Here is an 11,484-nt window from a genome sequence, read left to right as displayed (position 1 = left end):
TGGAACAATATTTCTTTGAAATTGCATAGTTTGTTTTCTATGTTCACTAAGTAGTGCAAACAGGTGCAATTTTACAGGTTCTTTGCTAAAAATTATACCGTTAAAACTTATTGCTAACATATGTTGCTGCCAACAGAACGTTAAAACATCTTCAAACAAAATTTTTTGAAATTGCAGCGTACTTTTACACAACACTTGAGAAGGTGGTACAATTCAGGATGGCATCTCTTGGAAGAAGAAACATTTACTGGCACCTCCTCAGTCTGATGTGGCAAACAAAAAACCATGACATGTAATTTGTTTCTTGATCAACTCATACTAGTAAATAGTTTTAAAAAAAATCTCAATTGGTAAAAAAAGTCCAACATTTTTATTTTGTTGTTACTTCAATGTGACTTTAAAATAAGTCACAAGGATGTGTATTATGTATAGTACAATCATAGAACGTCATGTGGATTACATAGTCACATCAGCTAATCAAATTTGTTTTTTCTTTTTTTGCAATTTAAACCTAAGGACCTTATAGCAAATTTTATATTTTTATTCTTTTATTTTAGTTTTAAATTTAATATTTTATTAAAGGACCACTTTATCCCTAATCTTTACCTTTTGATTTTTGAATCAACAACTGATTGTGGTGGTTATGTGACGATTGATGAGTTGTTTGATTATGCGGAACTAGGCGGTGATATTTTGTGGTAGCTGGAGTCATTGCAAGCAATGTAGTTGGTTGGAAAGATTAATTAACTAAAGTGTACAAAGAGATGTATAGGGATTAGGCATCACAAATAGCATAGGTGGATTAGATGTGAATTTATTCTAGGACTTGACTGGAGACTTGTTCTATAATCTTTCTAGCCAAAATGTAGTTTAAATGTGAATATAGAGATGGATAAAATAAAAATGTAAGTGGAGAGGAAGAGAATGGCCATTGATGATTTGGAGGTTGGGGGAGGTCAAGGGTACTAAGAAGGTGAAAGATTAGGGTCTCACGGGTAAATTGGGAAAAAAGGAAAGATAAAGGGAAAAAAGAAAATTAAAAAAGAAGAAAAATATCAACTATTGATTCAAAAAGCAAAAAATATCTAATGGTTAGGATTAGGGATAAATTGATCTTTAAATAAAATATTAAATTAAAAAATAAAAATAAAAAGTTTGTTATATGTGACACCTTCTACCTCGACATACAGATAAATAAGAAAAACATATAAAATATGTAATTTAATTAAACCAATTTTATTCAAATCACATAAACAAATTCACGTGGATAAAAAGGTCACATTCACTTCACTATTATCAAATAAAACTTATTAAAAACATATCCATTAAGGTTATGAAAACATTTTTGGCTCAAAACGAGGTCGTTCAAGTTTACAAAGAAACTCAAGTTAAGTAGTAAAATAAAATAAAGTGACATGTTTGGAACATCATGCAATTAAAATAGAAACTCATGCTCCAATGTCATATCTTATCAAAGCATTGTGTCCCGACGTCCTCCAGCACAAGGTTCCTTAAAGCAATCCACCTAGTCATATGCTATCATGAACACAAGATTCAAGATCATCTCACACGATCCAAATACAAACAATACACGGGGAGTGAGTTATCACATTCCTAAATAGGCAAAGATAAACGAAGGCACATATATATGGTATAAGTATAACAAGCTCAATTTAGCATAATTCACGTCATTTTACCACTCATTGTGTAACATCACTAGTGATGCAATCCTACCTCCCAAGGGAATTGGATAGAAGACTCCAAGAAGATTGGGTCAGAGATGCAAGAGAATGCCCTAGAGTTCTCATGAGCCTTATGGTAGATTTCAGGCCCATGAGCTAAGTATGAGCCCACTTATCTTTGTACATATTAGATTAAGGTTTCATTATTTTTGGGCATTGTATTTAGGACTCCATAATGTAGGTAGGGTACCCTAGAAATGTAAGATTTTTCAGCCCTTGTATTTTAGGACACCTAAACTATAGTTTTTGTATTAGGGGTTGTTTTGTAATTTCACATGCATTAAGTGAATATTTGATGTGTGTGTTGGGAAATAAATTTAATTGAATTGGGAGAAGCTCAATCCAATTGAATTTTAGAGGGGGAGGTGAGCATTTGCTTGCTACACCCCATTGTCACATCATATAGTCACACTTTGTGCATGTCCTTCATGTTTTACATGTCTCATGACACCTAAGCACACTTAGTGGAGAATCTTGGACTTGATCTTGGATTAGTGGGTTGAACCATAGCTAAAATTCACTAATCATAATTAGTGAAATTTTGGCTCCAAAATTTGGCTCCACAAATTCAATTTCAAATTCAAGTAAAATTTGAATAGAAATTCAAATTTCCCTTCAATTTTGTGTGACACTTAGGCTATAAATAGAGGTCATGTGTGTGCATTTTTTCAACTTTTATCATTTAAGAATTACACTTCAAAGTTCAGACCTCATTTAAGGCACAAAATCTTGTGCTCCTTTTCTCCTTCTCCCTCCACTCATCTTCTCCTACCTTCAAGCTCTTATCCATGGCTTCCTATGATGGTGAGCTTGTTCTTGACTCATCTTCTCCTTGAAGTGGCGTCTCCAATCATCTTTCTTCCTTATCCATTCCGCTGCAATTGATCTTAAAAAAGAAAAGGACTCCATTGATGAAGAAGATCCAAGGCCTACAAGCTCCACATGGAGCTACATGAACTAGTCCCAAGGATTTAATCACAAAATTATATTTCACACCTTCATATTAATCACGTGTTCAGAAAAAATAAATCTCAAGTACAATACAACATCTCACAGTCACACAATTCATTACCCACCATCACATAACAAGTCACAATGATCATTACACTAGTGTTATGCAACATATACGCTAAGACTCAATCCTATATGTAATGTAGTACCCTATTAGTGAAAAACAACACCAGGGCACTTAAAAGTACATAACAAGACACACCAAACAATGGGTATGTCAGGTCACTCTCACTAAATGAAATCATAAGGTGACCAGTCAGGGTTACTCTATTTTGCGAGAATGCTCCAACCATATAGGATCAACATAAGCTTAAAATAGCACTCAAACCGAGTATATTTACAACCAAGGCTTAGACTCTAAAGAATCCATTAGGGTCCCACCTTCCTGATTTAGGTCCAACCTCTAAAACAACTTTTGCATGCAAACACTGCTCGTGAATTATAAAATACCCACGACCTCACACTTATTTTCAAACACGTTTAACACAATGAGCTAAAATTTAACGTCTCATGTTCCTAACTTAGAACCCTACACTTTCCTTTTAACACCTTGCACATTACGCTATAATTTAACACCTCAGGTCCCTAACTTGGAACCTTACACTTTCTTTTTAACACCTCGCACATAAACATTTTTCTCAAGGTAAACACTAGTCAAGTTATGGTATAATTCACAACTCAAAACACAAGTAATATCACCTCAAATATTAACCACACAATTAGTCACAACCAAATTTCATGCCCATAATTTTAACATCTCACAATTTAACACATTCAATTTATCCCTTACACACAATTTCACGATCCCAATATAACAATTTACCATGCTAATCTAGTAAATCATGTCCCAAATTATACAAAAAATGTTTCTCAAAACATGAGGAGTAAAACCCCTTAAACAGTTTCACATGATCATATCAAAATTAAAGAAATCAAAATCATAGGTCAAAAACACGAAAACACCAAAAGCACTCAATTTTATCAACCAATTTGCATCAAAGCATCGATTGGTCTGTTAAACACAACAATCTCAAAATTATAATCGTAAAGGAAGAATTAAAATACAATAAACATCCCAAAATAAACCCCAATTTGATCCTCTAAAGATCTCTACACATGTTCATTCTAATTCCAATTGTGATAAACTCATCCTTTACTTCTAAGCGAGCTCACGTGTGTAGTCTAACAATGATAACAACATATTTAGTGATTCCTTAAGATTCCTCAAGCTTTTCTTTTCATTGTTCTACTAGGGTTTCCAAGCGTTAGAGAAAAGGAGAAGAGATTGGAGCCTTCATTTCAGTCTCAGTGTAAGTGACATTTCTCTTATTTCCGCTATTATTTGACAATCCCAACGGTTCAGATGTGCGCATACTAGTTCCGAACCTGGTGTTCAAATTTTGAAACGATCTAACGGTTAGCGATTCTGGGATCGTAGTTTTACTGAAACAGGTTTGGGTGTATGCGAGAAAAAGAGAGTTCCATCCAAAGAACATTTCTCTCACTACAAACATTATTTAGCATATCCCAGCGGTGGAGATGTTCAAAAATGTGTTCCTAACCTGGTATTCAAATTTTATAACGGTCCAACGGTTAACGAGTCCGGGATCGTTGTTTTACTGAGACATGTTTGGGTGTATGCGAGAAAAAGAGAGGGTTTTGAAAGAGAAAGAAGGAAAAACAGATTTGAGAGAGGAGAAAAGAGAGTATGTGAAAAATTACCTAATATGTCTTTATCTATATAACTAGATACTCTCATCTATTATTTACTCTTTTTTTATTTTATAAAAAAAAGAACTCTATTTTACTTCTTATGAATAAATAAAATATCTTTTTATTTTCTAAGAACATATATTTATTTTATTTACCTTAAAATTATTATTTTAATTAATAAAAATATTTCTCCTTATTTATTTAATTACAAAAATCTCATTATTTTTCTAAAATTTTATTTATTTTTAAATAAAATTCTTTTTAATTTATGTTACGAAAAAATGGAATGTTACATTGTAAGGTCCTCAAGTTTGAATTACAAAAAGAAAAAATCAAATTTCATTTACTAATGTGGTTATGTAATCCTAGGGGTGTAACGGGCCCGGGTTGCATCAAATTTTATTTATTTTTTAATTCAATCCAATTAAACTTAATTGTATTGGATTGAGCTTACTTTTTTTGTTCATCCAGATTTAATTCAACCCAAATGTGGTTGAATTGGATTAGATTAGTTATTAAAGAATTGTTCCTTGAAACGAAAAAAAAAAATCATCTAAGCTCAAACATAATAAGATATTTTATTTTACAAGAAAACGAGAAAAATACTATTCATGTGATAAATAATAATCATTTATAGAATTCAATAATCATAAAACATAACATTATTTAAGAACTCAATCTACTTAAGTCAACTATAATAAAAAAAACATAACATTATGCCTGATTTGACCTGGATGATCCAAAACTCCAAACCCGCTTCCCAATCCAATTATGGTTTCATTAACTTAAAACCAATTCAATTCAAATTCAGGTATACACTCTATCCACGGTTGATAATGCCATGCAATCTCATGTTCATCTAAAGTCATTCTGAAGTCATTTTCTGTGTACATTAACTCGTCCTGCAAACCTGACATCAACCTTGGTGCACTTGAAGGAACCTCATCTCATTCCAAACATCGTCCAACATCATCCCCTTAGTTGCAATGTGTTTTAGACATTCTACAATCATAAATGATAGGATTATCACTAGTTGAGAAGAAACACTAGTTGAGAAGAAACAAGCTGAGTAGCTATCATTGATAACATACTTCTGCAACGTTGCTTCTAACTAAAAATGGGGTGGACTAAGTCTTGTGAGTGAGTGGGAGAACACATGCTGGAGTGTCAACCCGTGTTGTAGATGGTGGTACAACCCCACCTTCTTCAATGAAAAAAATGAGCTTCCCTGCTCTGCAAGCCAAGGAATGGAAAAAATCCATGGACACTACTGTAGCACTACTAAGAATGAAGGGATGGGGTAAGAGGGTTATATGGTTGTGAATCACAGAAAGTTGAGAAAGAAGGGGATAAGGCTGTGATGAATTGAGAAGGGTAGGGTCTATAATTTGTCTACAACTCTTTATTATGTACTTATAGTTAGAGATGGGAGAAGAGAGCATGTGAATGAGAGATGGAGTTGTCTTTGAGAGGCTGAGACCTAAAACAGCGGGAGTTGAGACGTGTAGCAGAGAATCACACTGTATTAATTTGTAGAGTCATTGTATTGTTGTTGAGGTGGTAGTTAAGAACCATGCATTATGCATTAGTTAATGGCACTTTTTTCGGGATTTTGAACCCTTTGTTTGGGGGATATGTGTCATGTAATAAATAAAGCTTCATCATTCCATCACATAAATAAATGTTGTCACCTGACATTCATATATATCATTACCTTTTTATAACCAAATTCTTTGTCAGGATATCTTCGTGCATCATCTTGTGTGTCTAATAAAAAATGAGAAACACCAATTAGCTGAGTTATAAAACCCTTTGGAGGGATTGGTAAAAGTGAGCTGTGATAAGAGAAATGATTTTTTATTCAACAACAGGTGAGAGTAGGATGAAAGCTTTGAAGGAGGGATTGGAAAAAGTGAACCGTGATAAGGGATCACAATTGTGGCCTATTATAGCAACTGAGCATTTGTACTATAGTTTATGCTGGGTATCAAAAATGTAACTATTCAACTTTTTTTTAGGATAAAACGGTACTATTCAACTTGCTTAGTATGGAGTTAAAATTTGATTTAATTGAGATTAGTTCAGATTCTCAAATATCAATAAATTTAATAAAAACAGGGGTGCAATAATAGAGCCTGGTATTAAAATTTCTATTTGACTATTTGTTTCATAGACACCCACCTACAGGCTTTTCATTTAAGTATAAGTATGAACTCCTTAATTAAATGAGGTAGGCGAGGGGAAGGCATAGTTGTCCACGTGTTTTATTTAAATTTAAACTATCGGCATTAATCATATTTTTAAGGGGAAAATAGAGAAAAATTAATGCATCTACAAATATATGACAGTGGCAATAGGCAATGAATTCAAGATCAAACAAATAGTAATAATTAAGGAAGTACAAAGTAAAGTTTGATTAAGGTTCAAAATCATAAATTGATACTAAGATCAATCAACAGAGTACAAAAGTGAAAGACAAAGAAAGTTGAACAAATGAAATGGGGAGTTTGTAAGAAACTTTCCCATTTAAACAAATTACTACTATTTTAAGATGAATTACTACAAATTTAAACAAATTACTATTATTAATTAAATAATGATCTTCAAAATGATTATTTTCTGCCTCCAACTATTATTATTAATTTTGTAAATCCATTTAATATTACATTGTAAATATCGTCCACTTATGGTTCAGTTTGAACTTGCAAATTGCAAAATGTATTGGTTTGACCAAAAGTTCTGCCACGAGATTCTCAAACTGCAACCAAACACTTCCCAATGTTCTCTCTCTCAGTGAGCAGGTTCAAGTGTGTTGTAGATATAAGTTTGTTGTTCTCTCGGCCCTTATTTTCATGTGTTATTGCTAATTCAGAATCCCCCTCTGCTGTGGTAACAAGGATGGTAAAGGGTTGTCTCAAAAAATGTAACACAATTTTCTTTTCTCATGTTTACTTGTTCAGACAACATTTTGAATTTTCTGTTCAAAAGTTAACCTTTGAGTAATAGAAGAGGTGGGGATGGGGATTTTCTTGCTGACTTTCCACTAGGTGGTGTTTTTAGAGCTTTGCCTTGTGTTTTTGCTCCCTTGGTGATTTCTTTTTACTTCGATTTTATTTATATAGTTTAGCAAGTTAAAATGAAAACAATGTCTGATGACTAAGTGTAGGCAACAGTTGAGTTAATATATGGTTTCTATAGTTTTTATGTAGTGTACTTGTATTTGACTAACCCTCGTTGTGATTCCTCTCAAAATTTACAAATTTGAAGGCAAGAACTCTTAATTTTTAATTATGATATCATTATTCAGAGTATATATTTTATGATGTAGAAGGTAGTTAAGATATGGACTGTTTGTATTTCAAAAGGCCCATTTAAGTCCATGCCTTTCAAAATAGTTATATAAATTCAGTAGGATAATGAATAATGACCATGCCCCTTTAATTAAAAAGGATTGCAGATTTGCACCGCTTTTTTCTTTAGGCTTTCCATGTGATAGTTTCAATTGAAGATTACAAGTTTAATTTACAAGAAAATGGCGAACAGTGAACTGCTTACTGGAAATTTATTACTTAGTTGCATCTTTTTGCTTTCTTTGGTATACAATGAAAGATTTGCAATTACTAAAAAAATTTGATTCAGAACTTAAATACTGTAGTGTAATTTGTTTTCAGGATGCAAGGATTATATGTTCCTCAATACCAAGTTATGGAACTGGACCTTATTCCAAATTTGGCACTTACCTATAGATAAATAACGTTGCAATTTGCAAGTGAGTTCACATTAATGAAATAATTTGTGTTGTATCCTACACGAAACCACGTCCTGTTTTTTTTATGTAATAAAAATGGCAGATATAAATAAATTAGTATACAATGGACACGTACATGACTCATCAGTCATCACACCATAATTAATGAATATTTATTAATAAAGGATGACTAGTAAAAACTGAATTGAAAATTAACTGAGCTTTCGAAAAAAAATGTGACATATTATCTTTATTCTCTAGAATTGAACTTGCAATGGAGGAAAGGTTTTGAAACATTTGCACTGTGACAGATTGTTCCGAAAAAAAATATTATTAATGATGCTATTGAGCATATGGTTGTTAAATTGGCACGCCAAATATCTTTCAAGTATTTTTACTTTTACCTACAATTTAGAACTGGGTAACGCCTTAGTTTAATTAAACAAGGAAATTAAGAAGAACAAAGCCAACCTAACCTGGCTGGTTTTGTTTAACTTATTGCAACAAATTATTATTATTTATATAAGTTGAAAATGAGGGAGAAATAATGCAATCGCAAATGAATGGTACATTAGGCAACATAGTATATGGGATTTGGGAGTTTAAATGCTCTTCTGGGGCTTGGAATCCCCTCAATGCTACTGTATTGGTCCCCAACAATGCCCCAAATGCGATAACCATTATTTGTTATTTGCCTTCTCACATCAGACTTGTACTTTTGCACTGACACCAATTCATCAGCAGGATCTCTGCACAGAGATTAATATATATATATATATATATATATATATATATATATATGAGATAATTATGAGAACTAGTGAAAGATAATTATGAGATAAAGGGTTAAACAGTACTCACCTAAAGACAATTTTAGTCCAACCATAATAGCCAACCTTGACAAGGTTGTCAATTGTGGCTGATCTGAGATGCTCCTTCCTTGAAGTAACCAAAATGATTTGCACCCCCCTGGATTTAAGTTCATTGTATAGCTTCAATGAGTGATCAAGAGCAGGTGCATTGCCCTTGCTCATCCATTCCTCTAGAGATGTCACATTCAGTTTCTTTCCCCTTTTGTCAAAGAAATCCATTATCATTCAGAATTATTATTTGTAAGCACAAGGAGATCAAATTAAGAACCATATAAGGTAGCAAGCAATTTGAACTATACAGCTACTCAGCTAGCATGTGTGGATTCACGTTAAATGATATAGAATCATGTTGAAATCCTAACATGATTTAAAATGTTCATCCATTCCTCTAGAGATGTCACATTCAGTTTCTTTCCCCTTTTGTCAAAGAAATCCATTATCATTCAGAATTATTATTTGTAAGCACAAGGAGATCAAATTAAGAACCATATAAGGTAGCAAGCAATTTGAACTATACAGCTACTCAGCTAGCATGTGTGGATTCACGTTAAATGATATAGAATCATGTTGAAATCCTAACATGATTTAAAATGTTCATATATTTAATTTCACATCAAAAATTCATTCTATGGTCAGAATTAATTTTGATCTTAAGTAACTTTAATTAATTTTTATGTTATATTATAAATTTTATACAGAATCTTACTACTTATTTACTTTTCCAAAAAAAAAATATTCAAACATAAATCTTATCACTTCAAAATCAATTTTACAAAACTAATTTAATTTAAAATCAATTTTACAAATACTCACTCAAACACACACAACAATGTCAGTAACTTAAACATCATAATATGGTTAGCAGATGAGAGTGAATTTTGGAATTTACCCATATAGATTATTCTTGTAGTAAGGAACTGTTGAAAGCAGGGTATCATCAATGTCAAAAATCCAAGCATCCAATCCATCTTTCTTCAAATTACAGCTGGTGCTAAGGTAAACCAAGCACTCTTCAGTTGCCCTCTGTGAGTCCACTTTGTACTGTGTGGACTTGACATATTTTCCAATGTATTCAATGCATTCTTCAGGCACAACTTGGAAGTCCCTAATGTTGTGCAGCTCCACATTCATCCTCCAGCTTTCACAATAGTTCTTCAAACTGATCTTCAATCCATCCTGTGTCTGTAGCTTCAGTATGTTCCAATCTGCAACTGCTAGAGGAATCAAAAGGCATGTGAAAACCAAAAAGGACCAAAGTGCTTTCCCCATGTTTTTTCTCTTTTGACAAAAAGTGCATGAAAGGAGAATACACACACACATATATATATAACAAATAATGAAACAATCATTCCCTTTTTTGTGTGCAATGGTTTGAGAATGTGACCATGTCACATGGATCTGATTGAATGTGTTTGCCACAAAATTTGACTTGCATGAAATCACATGCTAATATAGCTGGCAGAATACCTAAACTAAAGAAAATTTCAATTATGAGAGGGGACATGACTATATTATATATTTCATTTGAAGGTCACAAACTTTAGTGTAAAAGACAAAAATAGATTGTACCTGCTTTTACATGATAAATGGGCTTTATCTTTATTGAATACACTATGTAGAATAAGCAGATAACCGGTTGATGTTATCATTTTTTTATTTTATATAAATTAAATATTTCCAACTATTTTAGAAAAATGCAAGTATATCATAAATAGTAAAATAAAATTAAGATTTACATACCCTCAAGTTTGATATTATCTTACCAATATTTATACATTTTCATATAAATAAATATTTTTTATATTGACCAAACATTAAGATAGTATAATACATAGTATAAATAACGTGTTCAATAACCCAAAAAAAATGTTTAAATCGATATATTATTTAATTTATTTCAAATATTTTTTTGTTAAGTATTCATTTCATAATATAAAGATAAGTGGAAAAAAAAATAGTTCAATATGATATAATTGTTGAATATAAAAAAGATATACAATGTGTAGAAAGAACAAATAATATATAATTATAATTAAATAATTTTACTAGCTCATGTCTTGCATCCATTGCTCTAAGATATCTATAAATTATTAAAAAAAAATATTATCAAAAAATATATAAAATCTGAAGAAAATAAATTGTAACTCTTTTCTAAGTTGGAACCTGAAGCTGATTTTTCCTTCTTATTATATAGTTAGGATTCCAACTCGTGGAATGCACAGAACTCATTTTTTCTGCTTTTAATTTTTAAAAGTTTGAAAGAAAATTATTAATTTGAAAAATATAAATTTATATAAAAAAAATTTAATATCATTATTGATCTATTTAATAACAAAAAAATAGTTTTATATTTTTTATAAATTATGTAATTATTTTACTATATTTACCATTAAAGTGT

The 11,484-nt window shown here is 31.6% G+C and overlaps 1 protein-coding gene across 1 annotated transcript; it reads right to left on the bottom strand.

The window, feature by feature from the left end:
- Positions 1-8,608: 8,608 nt before the first annotated feature.
- Positions 8,609-10,499, bottom strand: LOC100781343 (acid phosphatase 1). Its single transcript, XM_003555700.5, has 3 exons — positions 9,976-10,499; positions 9,076-9,285; positions 8,609-8,963 (listed from the first exon to the last, which is right to left on the bottom strand). Exons 1-3 carry the CDS (start codon positions 10,404-10,406, stop codon positions 8,786-8,788), a joined length of 819 nt encoding a protein of 272 aa, XP_003555748.1. The 5' UTR covers positions 10,407-10,499; the 3' UTR covers positions 8,609-8,785.
- Between the last annotated feature and the right edge of the window lie 985 nt (positions 10,500-11,484).

Source organism: Glycine max, chromosome 20 (genome assembly GCF_000004515.6).
Source record: "Glycine max cultivar Williams 82 chromosome 20, Glycine_max_v4.0, whole genome shotgun sequence".
In the NCBI taxonomy this organism is placed as follows: Eukaryota; Viridiplantae; Streptophyta; class Magnoliopsida; order Fabales; family Fabaceae; genus Glycine; species Glycine max.
The sequence above is the reverse complement of the archived record's forward strand: the minus strand, read 5'-3'. Positions and strand labels throughout refer to the sequence as shown.